The following is a 17,571-nucleotide window of genomic DNA, read 5'->3' on the forward strand; positions in this document are numbered from 1 at the left end:
GAAACAATTTCAGTTTGGGGTGGGGTGGGGGGCACAGCCATACGTTTTCAGTTGAGGGGGCACTATCAACTACCAAAATTCCTTGACAACCAAAAATAAAAAGTCAACAGACGTTTTTGTTGAGGGGGCACAAGTATATAGTAGCTATGTTTTCTATAGCAATCTATATATCCCATGGCCATGACATTTTCAACAGTGAAATACTGTGATTTATTTTTTGAATAAAAGTTATATTATTTAACAGTGTGAAAGAATATCAAAGTAAGTAAAAATAATTTCTGGTCTGTCATAGGATAGAGATAGTAATGAAATATGTGGAGATAACGAACCGTATTCGAGCTCAAAAGTCCATTAAACATTACAAAGTAAGAGCAGAGCAAACACGGACCTCTAAAACTTCAGAGGGGGGATCAGGTGCCATCCCCTGCCGACCGGCCACACCCGCCGTGTGCTCCATGCATGATCGGGAAATAACGGAAAATCCGTCGGCAATTCAGTGTGTAAATAATGGCCTAAAAAATAGTATGAAAAAAGTCAGTCAGCATTTGACTTAATGATAGATTGTATTTGCTGACAAGGTCATTGTATCGAGCATAGAACTTACGAAATGACGACTTTAAACGAGACTGTTGATATTCTTGTTTCATCACTAAAACGTCTTGATAGCGACTAAAACAGCCAATTCCTCCCAAATTTGTTGCTAAAATCCATGTTACAATGTTTTCAATCTCAGAATTGCTAAGCTATGGCATCTCAACCGCTCAACTATGACGTCACAGCCTATGACACTGTGTTTAGAAAAGACAGAGGCAAAGGGAAAATCAATGAAAATGTAATAAACAGAAAATTCGATGGTTTGTAGATGGATATGGAATTTATTTCACGAGTGGGACAAGATTTTTTTTATATTATATATTTCTTTATATTTTCCCGAGTGCGATATTGTGTCTAAGGAAACATTTAAGGTTTTAAGTAAGCAATCGTTTTAGGTTATAAAGGTTATAACGTAGTACAACCTGCAACATTTGGCTGCAAAAATGACAAATAAATTCAACATTGCCTCCCTCAATCTTAAAGCATAATTTATTCTTTCATGTGTGATCAAGTGCATTAATTTCTCGATATTTACAACTGAATGAAAATTCCTACGTGTACAAGTGAAAGGTTAAGTATCTTATATACCTATCAATTTCCCTGACTTTCATTATGTAGTGGGCTGGGACTAAGGAAATTAACATGGAAGGCTTCGTGTATTTCAATTTTTTGATATATATTTAAATGTTTCTTTCACATATAAATGTAAATATAAGGAATCACTATCTAATTTCTTGGAATATCCAGGCACATTAAGGACAGTTGGAAACGTGTGATAATTTAGGCATGTTATACAAATTATCCCATGTTTCCAACTGTCGTTAATACTCTTGCATACCCAACAAACTATGACATTCCTTAAATAAATATACACTGTATTGAGAAAATGTGTCAAACAGCTGATGGTAGGATGTCCCTAATGCGATTTTTTTTTTTGCATATTGTTCTCTTAAACTTGTGATATACGATATTTAGGATTTTGCTCATATAAGTTATTCATAAGCCTTTTCATGGCAAAATCTATTTTGTCCCCCACTTTCACTGAAAGTGTGGGATATTAATTTTGATGTGTCCGTCTGACCGTCCATCCGTCTGTCTGTCATTCTGTCTGTGTTTCACAATTTACTTTCCGGACAATATCTCAAAAAACCTTTGAGCTTCTGCAAGGAAATTTTTCTAAAACTTCCTATGATCTAAAAAAATACCTCCTCTGATTTTAAGGTCAAAAGGTCAAAAATAAATTTTTAACAATGCTGCAAAGAATTTCAAGTTTGTTACTTGTTTGTTAGATTTTTTTTTTTTTTTTTTTTTTGGAAATTCTGAAATTCTGCTAGATACGTTTATCTCAATATAAGAAGTTGCTACATGTAACTCCTCGAGATCTTCTCCCATTACTGCTATATGTTTCATCACTCCTGTTGTGATTATTTTCTTGGTTTTGATCAAATATTTGATTGGCTGTGATGACGTCATAATGATAATAACACGCTTCTAATATGATGTCACGTTGTGCCACATTATATTGGTGACAAGGATTTCAACCACCCTTTTGAAGTCAGCTTTTCGCAAATTCTTCAGGCGTTAAAATGATCTTGTTTGCAAATACAGCCATCGTTGGGTCGCTTCATCGTTTCATACCTTTTGTTAGGTCATTGCTTTATACTAAATTTGACTACGAAGTATTTCATTTACATGTACTTGATTAATATATAGGGATCAAGGCGGTTTGAACGGTCGACAGATGATGCTAACTCCTCCTACTGATTCCAACACTAGTGTTTCCAGGAGTCCGTGTTTTTGCCATTTTCATCATTCATTTTTTTCTTCTGTATTTCTGAGATTGGTTGCTGTTCATTATCCTCACCTTTACATTTATAATGCAGTAATAATGTACAGATAGTTTGAAGTCTTTCAGTAGCGTCAAAAGAAGAAAAAATGTCCTTGTTAGTTACCTGTTTTTGTCCAATGCTAGTTCCTAAACTTTTCAATTGTCTTATAACAGAAACACAAGTTTCTTCTATTTTTAGTTACATATCCTTTTGCGTTTCATATGAAGTCTAAGTGAGCTTAAAATACGCTAAAATCTGCATATTTCCTGATTAAATTTTTTTTATTATATAAAGTAAATCGCATTATTGACATGCTACAACTTTATTGACAACCTACACCTTGCAATGTATATTTGGATAAACATTATAGAAGGTATTAATAGGACCTTAGTTAGATAGCATCTTTATTCAAAAAAAAAAAAAAAAATCACGAAAATGGTTAATCTTCGATAGAAATAGATAGATAAATGTACCTCCATTGAATGCTGCATAATGAACATTACACGAAGATAACGAAGTATTCATGCAAAAAAGTCAAATTACACAATAGAAAATAAAAACAGAGCAAACACAGACTTCAGAAAACTAGTTAGGATCAGGTGCTATGGAGGGGTGAGTATCCCCTATCCACCGGTCACTGCTTCCATCTGCCCCTTGTCATGATCGTGTAAGCAGAAAAATCTGAAGACAATTCAGTGTGAAAATAATGGTATAACAATGTGTATGACAGAAGTCAATCAACATTGACCTATGACCTAGATTCGAGATTGTTGCTATCGCTGTATCATCACCTTACTGTAAATCACCTTTTATTCGCAAGAACTTTATATGCGCGTAATAACGCGAGTCTGTCTGTTCGCGAAAATTTTATTTTGCGTATATTTGTGTTGTTAAAGATTATATACAACAAAAAACATAGCTTGCGAAAATTTTGTCTCGCTAATATATACCAGTTAGCTATTTCGCAAAAGGAAGGTGGCGCAAAATATAGTGATCTACAGTAATTCTTAATACCCTGACGCGTTTTAGAAATTGTTCCCATATAGAACATGCTCTTGCGCGGGAAACATAAACCCCATATGCAAGTGATAATGGTATATTGCTACATAAATAAGGGAAGTTGACGATAGAAAAGTTGAGCCATCGCGTTTATCATAGTCTTTCTTAAGTAAAACATACAAATATGAAACATTGTGTCAGTCTCTGTGATGTCTTTTTTTCCCAGTTGGGATATATATCGAATCAATGTAGGAATGAAAATAAAAAAAAAATCATTATAATATATATAAATATAAATTCTTTTAATAACGGGACACAATAACGGGAATGCCAACAGATTGTTTGAGGACTAGGTCTCCAAAGATTACATTCATATTTTAGCGCAAAGGACTGTTCCAAAGTATTAGCATTGATGAATTCAAGTACGTAGTAGATGGCATTCAAAAAATTTGTGGTTTGCTCAAAGTCAAACGTTTTTCTCAATGGTCATTCAAACGCATTTGTTTGTCGATTATTTTCACCGTCATCAATGATAGCTTATGATATTTTGCTCAATAATTACCTCATTGTTGACAGAACAAATGACGAATGAGAAATATATCTTTTGCTGTTTTAGTTTTATTGTCTATTAGGGTTTATAATATAATGGAGATATGTGTTTTCAAACTTATCTTTCTTTAAAAATATAAACAAGAAAAAGGGACAAGGTATATCCTTGGTATTAGGAGAGAGAGGTAAATTATAGACAAACAAGTAGATTAAACAAGAATATCAACAGTCTCGTTTAAATTTAAAGTCATCATTTCGTAACTTGATACAATAACCTTGTCAGCAGATACAATCTCGTACAATTCGTTGTCTCCATATATCATTGATAAGAGCTCTGGTATTGCCGTCCAATTCTGATTTCTGAATCTAAAACATGGGTCCTGGGGTTGAAAAGTCTATGTTTTAGAAATTTTTGGGTCTGCCAATACGTTTATGTAGTCGGGATTGAGGGAAGAAAAACCTTAAAAAAAAAAAAAAAAATAAAATAAAAGAAGCAATATGATTTTAGAAAAACAAATACATGGAATATAATGCATAGAATAATATGCAAAAAAAAAAAAAAAAAAAAAAAAAAAAAAAACTCATTATTTGATTCCCCATTTGTTTTTACTAATTCTCATCTTATGATAAATATTTGGGGGATAAAACGGCAGAACGCAAGAAGACATAATGTTTACATGGCAATATATATAGTAAATTATTTTTGTATTTTAAGTACGAATACCTTGTATTAAGAATATATTAGACAGTATTATTGTTGGAAAAGACTGCATTTTTTCTTACATTTTTATATTCAAAAGCTGAACGTATTATTAGTAAAAGAAGAAGCTGTTAACACTTTTTATTGGAAAAAATACATTTAGTTTGTTTCAGAAGAAACATTATTTGATACAGGCGCCACTGAAGGCGAATATGTTTGATCTCTATTTATCAATGAGTATATACACAAAATGAATTCAATAGATCTTCCTAAAATGGTATGTCAAACGATATTTGTCCGTCTTCCTCAGAATTTATTATTGTTTAAACACTTGATAAAATGATTGATTGATTGATTGATTTTATGTTGTTTTACGTCCCATTCGAAAATGTTTCACTCATATAGAGACGTCACCATATACCAGTGAAGGGCTTCAAATTTTGACCTTAACTCGGCACTCAGGGCCATTGAGCAGAGAAGGATCTTTATCGTGCCAACGCTTACCGTGTCAAGGGGCCTCGGTTTTTAAGGTCTCATCCGAAGGACCCGCAACTTTCACTTCAAAGTCCCGAGCGCATGGCGAAGGAACAGTTGCTGCCCATTTTTTATCGACTTAGGTCAGTCGCGGCCGAGATTCGAACTCATGACCTCCCGATCACGGAGCGAGCGCTCTACCGACTGAGCTACCGTGAACGGTCCTTGATAAAATGTATTCAAACTCTAGTATGTTATATTCTACGGTCAGTTGGTAAATTATCATCTTAACTCAAGGTTATGTCTCAAAAGACAAAGCTTTCAGGTAATAAGATTTTGAATTCGTGCCAGGACTAGAAGATTTGAAACTGTAATAATTTGTTTTCCATAGTCTAAAACTGCCATAATCTTAACTCTACTCTTTCAAGCAGGAACACTGCAATGCTGAAATCGTGTCTGGAATAGAACCACGAAAGCCTCGATCGGGGTATGATAGAGAAAATATGTAATGTACTGCTGATAATGATCTAGCACTATTTCTGACAGAGGCTACAGTCTAATCAGAAATATCGTTAATGGACAAGAAAAAGTTTATAAAGACATTAATTAGGCTATAACTGTAATTAATCACTGCATGTAACAAAATCAGTTTATAGAAAATCATTCTTGGGTATTTCAAGATAAGATCATGTCATGGAGTGTTCTCAATGACATAACCTTGCTTTGCACTGGATGAACACTGTGCCATCTAGGTAACTGAAAGTTCACTGAAAAGTGACTGAAGACAGAGTTCTGTCAACTAGTCACCTTTCAGTTGGCTGAATGACACGGTATCATCCAGTGTTAGGTAGAGTACACTGCAGGGGTAGGATGGAGCCACAATAACACAAATAGGGGGTCAAAGTTTTACATGGGAATATATAGAAAATACCTTCTTCTCAGGAAGAATAGTGCCCTTGATGATTAGATATGTAAATTAAAGATGCAAGAGATCAGGATTCAGGTTTGTTCAATTCATCCCCTGAGTTATTGTTTGGCCACAGAAGGATTCTAAAAATATCCTTGTAATATTTTCATGCAATAAGCAGTTTTAAAAATATTCTCAAAAATAACTGGTCATTTCCATATGCAATCAAACTAGATAGTAAAATTCAACATTTGTTTAAATACTGTAAAATCAGTTATTCTCTTTGGGTAAAAATTTCGACGTTTGAGGGATAAAGGAATATAAAGAATCATATATCCAAATGACATATATAGGCATATATCTTCAAAAATTATCTCTTCAAAGACAGCATCAAACATTTACTCATTTTAATATGCAGATAACCAAAATTGTGCAGATTCATAGTTGTTTAAAAATACGACTTCTAGGGCTAGTAGGAGCTAATATGGGTAATTAAAATACAATGCATTTTTTTTATTAAACAGAGTTTCACTATTACATTTCCAGGTCACGTGGATTTTAAATTTGTTCAGAGTATGGACACTGTCATGAGATTTTAAGGTGTGCTTAAATCGGGGACCAAGTTGTACATAAATTTATGCAGAAAGCTTTAAAGAATTAAAAAAAAACTTATCTCCATAGCTGCAAATATAAAGTTATTTATATTGATATATAGCATCCCCATAATGTGCACACAGGATAAGTTGAATTTAAATCTCTTGTTTATAGGGTAGATTCACAATATGTGGTAAAAAAATTTCATGAAAATATAGTGGGAAAAATCTTCTTCAGAACAGAAGTACCAAGGTATCTTATGTGAGCAATGTGGCTCGAAGCTAAATCAAGTCTCGCAAAATGACAGGAAAGAAAGGTTGCATTAATTCAGCGATTCTAATACATACAAATAATTTTGCTGTTATTTCAATATTTATTTTAATTTCTTATACTCAGCGCAGGAATTTTTTTTTCGAATGCGGTTTGTCATATTTGCTATTTTTCCTTCTTTTATGGATCAAGGTTTATACGTAACTCCTTGAAAAATAAACACATTTTCTTTAGCTTAACTGTGATAGGTTATTTCATGAATTCGCCACAACATAAGCTAAGGAAAAAAAGTAATTTATATTCATTTCTCGATCAGACACGGAGCATTATACTGTACGTTAAACCGTTCATGGATTTATTACGCAAATTGTTCTCAAAAAGTATATAATTTTTATTTTAAAAATTATGTAGGTAAATAGCTATAAGTAGCAACAGAACACTTGAAAAAATATAAACTGTTCAAATAAATTTTAATAATAAACTTATCTGTCTATTTACGGCTGTCTTAATTTTAAAAACTTATTGCCAACCAAGCATTTATGAAAGGGTCACTGCTGTAAAAATATTCAGAATTGATTTCATACGCAAGCTCTTCACACAATACAAGGCAGACAGACTGCAATAATAAAGGCTCTAGAAGCGACTGATTAGCAATATAGGATACGCGTTGACCGGTGTGTGTTCGTATTCTTAAATAGGATGATGCTCTTTATAAAATTCAATATAATAAGAGCAATTAGAATTTACCTGTTCCTGGCGATGGCCGGAATTGTTGTTTTATATGCAATGTTCAATATGTGTGGGATAGCAGAAAATACTCTAAAGAACTTTCCATCAGTTTTGAATAGTTCAATCGTATTTAATGGATTTCCAAGTGATGATGAAGATAAATTGGCTCTTGCACATGTGTCTGAAATTGTTGTTAAAGTAGAGAAGAGTCTGCATTTTTGTCCACAGAGTCCACCACATCTAGGTAAGTTATGATTTCTTTTATTAACATTTCCTTCCTGTCCAATTTCTAGCGTCTGTGAATGTATGATTACATTATCAATGACACAATGTTTCCCAGATCAGAAGCCCGTTTTTGGTTTTCTAGATGTATACTTTAGTTACACGGGATAAAGGTATAAATTCTTCATAAATTTAGTGACATTCTTGGAAATGAAGAATAATTTTTGTGGGAAAGTTTGTCATTCTGTAGAATTCTATTAACAACTCTTAACGATTGATACTTTAACTTTGACATGTAAAATAATGTTAATAACTACAATTCATATATTTAAAACATTGATGTGTTTGGTGTGAAGGCAGCATAAATGTTAACATATTTATGTTGCATTTCAACATAGCTATATCGCATTCTGATACATGTATATTTGTGCTGCATGCGTTAATATCTATTTGACATGTTGATGTAATCTATCGAAAAATAACTTGTTTATAGAGGGAAGCAATATTACATAATACTCTTTTGAAACATGCATGGTATGTCTTAAAATAGAAAGTTTTCTGTTTCTGAGATTGATATTCAATTGTTCATTTATTTAAAAAAAATAATCAAGTAAAAGACAGTAACAACTCTAGATCCTTTTAGTGAAAGAGAGCCTTAGTTCCTAAGTGCTTCAATCATGGTGTTATCGATTTCCCCCATCAACAAGTATGAATGATTTAATCAATAAACTTTATTGCTTTGTAATCAGATATATTTCTTTTTAATTTATTATTTTTTTCTTTCTACTCCTGAACTTTACTTTAACACATCTTTATCAAGAAATCAATCAATAATTCTGTATCAGATGCCAAATACATGTATTCACAGTTATTTGTAAATAACAAAACAAGTTCAAAATTGAACAAACTTAAACTGATAAAGTTACTTTGAAGAAATAGGTTCTTTGAATTTTCAGTCATTTTCTTTACAATGAAACCCCTGAGAAGTCAAAGGTGAGATCAGGTGTCTTAGAGGTGTAGGCATCCCTTATTGACCATAGAATCTGTAAAGTGTTGACTTGAAACAAGATTGTTGATACCCTTGTAGCATCCACTTTCTTGTCAGTAGCATGTCTCGGTTTAGAAATTATTGTATACGGAATTTGTGTTTGCGAATTAAATCACCTTCGATATATCAATACCATATGTACATATACCGGTATAAATGTAGGTGATAATGGCATATTATACTTAAAAATGAGAAGTTGACAATTGAAAAAAAGTTAAAGTCATCACTTTTATTAAAAAATTAGAGGTAAGTTTGTAATCAGTGCTTCTTATCGATGACAAGAATATGAAGAAAGGATAGGTAATCCAAATTGTAAACTCTTAGGTGCATTTTAGTGTAAATGTATGTATACACTTTTAGTTCAATGTACGGTCAAAGAAATCGTTTCAATGAAACACTCCTATGTGCTTCATTAATAGTGTTATCACTTTTACCAATCATCAGGTATGAATAATTTAAGCAATAAACTTTATTGCTTTTTATTCAGATATGTTCATGACCTCATGTACTTTATTTCATCGTGCATTTACAGAAATCCCCTAGGTATCTCAGTATCGTCAAACTAAAAATTTTAAAATTTGTCAAGGCGGTATTGCTACCCATCTCTTACAAATCATTAGGGATCACTTTTCTTCTTTTTCCACTTTTATCTACTAATATGATAGCATCTAGTTAATTGCATTGCTACATACATTTTGTATTCTATTGTTAATCTGGACTCTTTTTGTTTTTGCCCAGTGCCTTGAAAGAAATAAATGAATCAAGTGTTACATGTATTTGGTTTCATTTCTGGTCATTTCAAACTCTTTAATGTCCAGTCAGAAACTTGAATAGATTGTCACAAAATTCAACTAACGTTATCAGTTTATTTCGCATATCCTTTATTGTAAAGCATATTGCAGTGTTGTTAACCAATCATTGTCTTTTTAACCTGAACTTTTATGTGATATCCTTTTAATTCTTTGATCTTTAACCCATGGGTTCTCCTTAAATTTTCTCGGATTTCAAAAGAAAGGATTTTTTTAATTATTGCAAGGATATCGATGCATTACATTTGTTTAATTCTCTACATAGTTCCAGAAACCTCTGATATGTCATCTACATTTTATAACTCTGTATTTACCGGTATTTAAGGAATGTTTTTAAGTTTTGTGTGAGGTATTGGTGTGTAAATCACACAGACTTGTCACGTAGGCATATTTCATGAAGCGCGCTAGCGCTTCATGAGAGATATGCCTACGTGCAAGTCTGTGTGATTTATACACCAATAATTCACACTAAACTTAAAAACATTCCTTATATTTACATTTTACATGCTTAAAGAACTTATCGCATGATTTTTCAAAAATCTTAATTTTATGAAAAATATTATCTAAAACCTTGTTTATTAAAATTCTGAATACAATAAACGTTGTTGAAAGCATATTTTAAGAGGTATTGAGAGTTGAAATTCAAATACGGCAATATGCATATTTCAGTCGGATATCGGCGAAATACTGCTCTGACGTCATAGGCGACAATTCAGTGATAGAGAGATGAGAAGTTGCATACTATTTACGAAGTTATCAACGACAAATGCAGGTTAATTATGAAAAAATGCTGAAAAAATTAATTCCTAACGTGATTTTCAATTACTATAGAAACATTAACTAGTTCTAAGGTATAAGAATTTTGAGATATTTTCGTTTTTTTATTCCACACATTTAGAATATGTAGGTCTGATTACGGCAATGTTTCGTGATCGGAAAATTATTTTTCAACACCGCCATTCTTTACAAAACATATGAAAGTATACTTGCATAAATTAAAATTATGTTAAAAAAGGAAGAATAACAGAATTATGTAATATTAAATTTGTGAATCAAATAAGTTAATACATGTGATAAAATGACAAATCAAATTGTATTGTGATGGCGAGTTTCTTCGTATTCGCCGCGTCCCCCTCGCTATCGTCGCTGTTATTTTTACAATGTTAACGTATTTTTTAGATTATTTCTTGCTGACATTTCTAAACTATAAGGTTGGACATTAAATTTCATATCGATAAAATCAGTGATTTGGTCGTCCATAACGCAGAAAATTCAGGTTGTATCGCGTACATTTTAGTAAGATTTACGCGAAGAGCTGATCAGCCATTGTCGCCTTTGACGTCACAGGGTCACGTGATCGCTATCTAATTAACTTAGATTTTTAATTCAGCGGTTTTCATTTGAGTCAATAATTGGTTAATTACCGCGGTTTATCCGCAGAAAAAAACACAAAATTTATAAACTGTGGTCATAAGGAACGTTTTACGCTTTTAATTTCAAATAATTTAGAAACATGCGATAAGTCCTTTTAAACACCAAACATATACTCAATGTTTGATTTATTCGCTGTCCTATATCGTTAACTTTTTATTAACGTCTCTGTAGCTCATTGGGACGTCACTTTAGCGCGAGTTTCTCCATGCATATTTCTACGCGTGAGTATACATGTAAATGGTGTTCAAATCAATTTCACCTTTGGCTTACTAGAAAAACACAGCAAATGAAAATATTTGCAAATACAAAGTTGTAAAGAGCAAGTCATTTTAGGATTAAGAAAAGTATGAGGTATTAGTCTGATTGTCCATATCATACATGACTCAAGATATCCGAATTTCAGCATGTTAATTTCTATGAATTTACGAAATTTGATAAATTCGAGCTAACTTCTTTACAGGCCTGTGACCATGATGAAACTTAGAAATGAATTTATATACATCTGATACAAGAACTTCTTGCTTTCTCTCAAATGGGTATTTGTAAAGAAACAAATATAATAAGAACCTAATTTATTGATTAAGATTAGTTTGAGTGTTACATGTAGACTTAATTTACAAAAAGTTAATGTCAAGGAAATACTCATATTTACAGACTATTCAAAGTATATTGCTCTCCAAAATAATGTATCCTTCGTAAATGTAACTCAATTAAAGACATTGTTTTCATATTTTTTCATACACGAACGTTAGAGTTTCAGAAAAGACAATCATTAGATCTCAGTACATTTGGGAACTTTCTGATCTCTACCGACCTTCTGCCTCTCTCCTTTGTCAAACTAGACAATCCATTTAGAATCGTTATTCTCTGTATCACTCTTATGTATTACTTCACGGAGATAGCTCATAAATGGAGAAGCGTGCTCGATAATTATAATCTTTTATTTCCGAATAAATATTCTTCTTTTCCTTAAATTTTCTTATAATTGAATTTTTGTCAATATCTGAACATAGATTCAGCTTTTTTCCCCGTTTCAGCCTACTTCCTTCAGCATATGGTCACGACTGATGACAAATAACTGTGGTTCTAAGCAGATGATATAGCAATCAATAGATGCCTGTTCTAGTAACGGGATTCTAATCAAATTTTCTTGATGCATATCTTTTCATAAGGATTCAGTTTCCCCCAAAAGTCGGTTGTAATTTGTTTTTGACATCTCATTTCCATTATGAAATGTAATGATATCCTGGTTTCAACTTATATCGCTTGCTTGATTTTCCTCTAGTCTGACTTTAGTATTGATTGCTAGGAATACTTGTTCAATTTTTGGAAGAAAATGTAGAATTGTTTATGTTTTTGGTCAGATGTACCAAAAGTACTAACCGATACTTCGTCTAACACTTCTTTCATTACAATCAAAAAAAATTTATCCAAATTATCAGCGTGTTCTTCATATTTATTGAAACAATAAACATATTAAAGAGAGAATGCTAAATATGATAATTTTTAGTTTAATTACCCCTTATAAATTGTAAGTTTTATTATGCATTTAAATGGACATGCCTTGGTACTGGAACCTAATTGGATTTTATTCATAATAACAAAATTTCAACTGCTGCACTAAATTCTTAGTTAAATTGGAATGAATCGCATGCATAATTTAAATGAAAACTATAAACATTTTAACAGTTTTAATTGTTTGAGGCGAAAAATCATTAGGAGTATTATCGCACTTGAGGGGATTTCCTCTTGTCTGAGCTTTTAAAATTTATTGATATTTCCTCATTGTTCAGAGATGATTTTTTGTGTCAAAAAGGTTGCAGTAATGGTTTCCCTGGAAATCATAACTATAAGATACTTGAATCATTTCTTACATTTTGATTATGATAATCTATTATCTTCCCCTACGAAATTTCTCTGCTAAAGTAAAATTGCAGGACTCCTTAATTTCTTTTTTCATCTTCTTTGAAACACAAAAAAGAGACTAAATATAGTTTTTGTAGCAAATTGAAATATTTGGAAAATAGTTTATCATTCTTTTTGCAAGTAAACACTATTGCTTATTATAATTGAGTATCCTTTCTTTGCTTCATTACAGAGGGGAAGCGGAAATTGGACATCAAACCTTGTATATTAGCAGAATGCAACAAAAAAGCTTCACAGTTTGAGGATAAATCAATGGAAATGTGTAACTTAATGCTGTGTAATAAGTCAGTCTGTGCACAAGTCAAATGTGCAAAGTCTATAAGAGCTTCCTCTGTCAATTACACAAATCATATCGTAACATCAAATACCACTTTAAAAGAGTGTCATTATAATAACAATCCAACACTTCAACAGTTTCAAAGAACTGTCCTTCGTTTTGGGGGACAATGGAAGCCCCCACACTGTATTCCTGTACGACATATAGCCATCATTATACCATTCAGAGATCGTGATGAGCATCTGTGTATTCTCCTGAAGAACCTTATACCGATGCTAATGTCGCAATTAACAGAGTTCAGATTTTTTGTCATAGAACAGGTAAAAAGATTTGGTCTCGGGGAAAAAACAGAAAGCAAACGAATGTTTGTAACATATATAGAATCTCTACACTAAATATGTGTAGCTGACACTTTATAAAATTGTATCTTTACTGCACTATTTTGTTTTTATCAGACAGGAAACGGTACATTTAATAAAGGAAGGATAATGAATGCTGGTTTCCTGGAGGCAATGAAGACGTACAATTTTGATTGCGTTATATTTCATGACGTCGATCTTATTCCGGAACATGATGGGAATCTTTACGATTGTGGAGACCATCCACGCCATCTATCGGTGGCTATTGATAAAATGAGTTACAAGTAGGGAATGTTCTTCAAAAGCTTTGATGTTTCCCTATAGATGATTGATATCTGAAATAAATTTAAAGATTTTTTTTTTTCATGAAAGACATATAGGATCTCCCATGATTTGTAGTTGGATATGATTTTTATCCAACGAGTTGTGTGTTTTTTATCCCCGAGCCTTGGCGAGGGGATAAAAACACACAACGAGTTGGATAAAAGTCATATCCAACTACAAATCATGGGAGATTCTTTTTATCCCATGTTTAATACTTCACAACCAATGTTTTACACTGTTTTATATAGGACTCCACTTTACTTTACCTCATCGCGCTAACGCAAAAACCATTGTGACGTCACAACTGTGGATTATGAAAAAATTATCCAATGAGTCATATCCACGGGATAAAGAGGTAAACATGGGATAAAATGTAATAATTGACGTTCATATTCCTCCTATCATGTATGTTTAAGGAGTCGGGAGATTTCTAAGTCATGTTAGACATTTTTATGTGCTGGAATCAAATGGTTAATATATGCTGTTATATTAATCGAGTGATTGATTGATCTGAGTTTTATGTTTTACACATTAAGCAAAGCAATCCTTTTCCAAGACTTACTTTTTTCAAAAATATCTTTAAAAATTAGAGACGATGTAAGTTTAATTAACCAAAAATAAATCAAAATCCCTAGAATGAGAGGCTGCGTAAGGTTTTTTTCATCACAATATTTCTGAAATCGAAATAAATTGACACGGAAATCTGAATCCCATCAAGGGACGAAAATGCCGCGTCAGCCATTAACATTCTGGAGAATTATCTTCATTGTCGCTTCTTTTTATACCAACTCTTATTCATTAATGGATAGTTGGCCAATATTGGCTGACCATGTAGTCATTCTAGTCAGAGAGGTGTTCCTCTGGGAAATCATCTTGATAATATTAAAATGGACTCTCTTTTTTGCTCACACCAAAGGCGACAAAAGTTTGTAGTTTCTTTATGAACAAGTTGTATAGGGACATTAAACTAGAAATTTCCTTAAAATGATACAATACCACCATCATGTTGCTGTTTCAATTTTAATGAGAACATCCCCTAGATTGTTGACAGTTTATCACATTTTATACGACTAGGAAGACACTTTACTTCTTTTCATACAGTATTATCATTTCGTACATTGAAATACCCTACATTTCTTGATATTTTCTATTTAATGTTTAAAATCGATCTGTCTTATTTTGTTCATTTTCAGACTTATGTACTCCTTTTTGGTAGGTGGGGTGTTAGGGTTTAGACCAGATCAATTCCGTCGCGTCAATGGATATTCGAATGCGTTTTGGGGCTGGGGAGGCGAGGATGATGATATGGCACTGAGGTGAGAACGCATTATTAAATATAAAAGCTAGAATGTTGCCATTTTCATTATACATTAATTCTATCTTAAAAAACACAAATTTTAATAATATTAGTTATCTTTTATCATTTATTAGTTATTATTAGTAATGTATATTCAAGAAAATTGAGAATTTTAGTCAGATCGAATGCACGAAACTCTATGATGATCCATTCAAAGAATTCATGAAAGGAAATTAGGGATAATTCGGCAGAAATAAAATTTCTTTACATCCTCAATAACGTTAGCGTTCTGTGAAATTGTATTCTACATGTACACATGGTAGAATGTTGGTTCTATTTTGTTGAATTTCTTCTTTAGATCAACATCATACAAAATATTTCTATGGATGTATTTTAGAATTACATATTCTGGACTTAGAATAACGCGTCCACCAGCGACTGTTGCCCGTTATAAAATGTTAACCCATGCAAAGAGAAAGCCCTGGAATAAAAGGTTGTATATTATTGTTTTTTATATCTTTTGATATTAGCCATAATTACAGGATAGATGGACTGTTTATAATTTTAACCGTACTATACAGCATTCTTCGCACATTTGAACATTAAACAATACACATCTAATTCTAAAGTCGTTTAATTTTGTTTTAGAGTAGCAATGTTGCGGACTTCCAGGCGTAGAATGCGTAAAGATGGAGTGAATAGTGTGCCTTATAAAATTGTATCCGTCGAGGTGTATGCGTACTATACCAAGATAGAAGTTGATGTTGGAAAACAATGAATACTTCTTTATTACATAAAATCTGCATTACATGTATTTGCACAACTCTTCTGGCGGTTTGGAGCCAAATGACACATGATGAGATTATTTGTTTTATTTCTATTTTTTATGCCAGTCGCCACTGAATTACTAGGATATACAGCATTACCCCTTTCCGTCTATCATTTTGTCATTCGGTCATTCCATCGTAGTTTTTCCATACTTTCCTTTTTGCCATTCTTGAATATAATAAGCTGACCTTTGGTATGTCTTCCTATTTTGATGACTTACCTATCAATTTCTAGTTTCTGCTGAATGGCCCATTTTCAAGAATGTTAATGTCCTTGAAATTGAAAATTTCAAATAATTCACTGTATTTTGGACTTTTTATGGCCATGCTGTAGATGAAATATGGAGATAACGAACATTATTTAAGGACAAAGTCCATTAAAACAATACAAGTCAGAAGCAAAGCAAACACGAATCTCCAAAAACAGAGGTGGGATCGGGTGCCATGGAGGAGTGAGCATCCCCTGCCACTGACCACACCCGCAGTGAATAGTTAGAAAGTTTCAAAGTGTAAATGCTATAATTATTGTGAAAATATGGCAATATTCTTGAAATAGGAACTTGGTCTGTGGGTTCTCAATGCAAAGAGTTATACTACAAATCAACGTATTTATTAGCAGACCTTTTTTGTATTCATATGAAGCAGGATTTATTCAAAATTGTTTACATGAGAAAAAAAAAACTCTTGCTGTGGCCTTCAACTCGACATTTAGATATATCGACGACGTATTGTCAATTAACAATAGTTATTTCCATTCAGATGTCGACACGATATATCCCAGTGGGCTTGAAGTAAAAGATACCACATAGTCTAACACATCTGTTTCATATTTGAATATTTTACTAGAAAAAGACGTTAATGGTAATCTAACAACAAAACTTTATGATAAACGTGATGACTAACTTTTCAATCGTCTACTTCCCTTACTCGTCTACTTCCCTTACTTGTTCAGCAATAACCGGTCGGCAAGGGTTGCTTACTCCTCCATGGCACCTGATCCCACCTCTGATGTTTTTGGAGGTCCGTGTTTGCTCTGCTCTTACTTTGTAATGTTTAATGGACTTTTGAACTCGATTACTGTTCGTTATATCCATATTTCATTGTATCTCCAGTCGCCCGCGCGGCGCAGTGGTTAGAGCGTCTGCTCTAGAGTCGCAAAGTAAGGAGTTAATCCTTACGTCGCGGGTTCAAATCCCACTGTGGGACGTGGAGACCGGTCCTTCGGATGAGACCGTATAAACCGAGGTCTCGTGTCGCAGTAGGTGCTGGCACGAAAAAGATCCCTCACTACTCAATGGCCGTAAGTGCCGAGTATAGGACAAAGTTTGCAGCTCTCCACTGGCAAGTGGTGGCGTCTCCATATGAGTGAAAAATTCTCGAGAGGAACTTAAACAACATACAAA

The 17,571-nt window shown here is 32.9% G+C and overlaps 1 protein-coding gene across 1 annotated transcript; it reads left to right on the forward strand.

The window, feature by feature from the left end:
- The first annotated feature begins 7,628 nt into the window (after window positions 1-7,628).
- Window positions 7,629-16,361, forward strand: LOC133185367 (beta-1,4-galactosyltransferase 4-like). Its single transcript, XM_061320530.1, has 6 exons — window positions 7,629-7,889; window positions 13,257-13,681; window positions 13,817-14,004; window positions 15,238-15,360; window positions 15,739-15,834; window positions 15,990-16,361. Exons 1-6 carry the CDS (start codon window positions 7,676-7,678, stop codon window positions 16,117-16,119), a joined length of 1,176 nt encoding a protein of 391 aa, XP_061176514.1. The 5' UTR covers window positions 7,629-7,675; the 3' UTR covers window positions 16,120-16,361.
- The last annotated feature ends 1,210 nt before the right edge of the window (window positions 16,362-17,571 follow it).

Source organism: Saccostrea echinata, unplaced genomic scaffold (assembly GCF_033153115.1).
Source record: "Saccostrea echinata isolate AGI-Se365-2 ecotype Australia unplaced genomic scaffold, CSIRO_AGI_Sech_v1 ptg000012l, whole genome shotgun sequence".
NCBI classification, from domain to species: domain Eukaryota; kingdom Metazoa; phylum Mollusca; class Bivalvia; order Ostreida; family Ostreidae; genus Saccostrea; species Saccostrea echinata.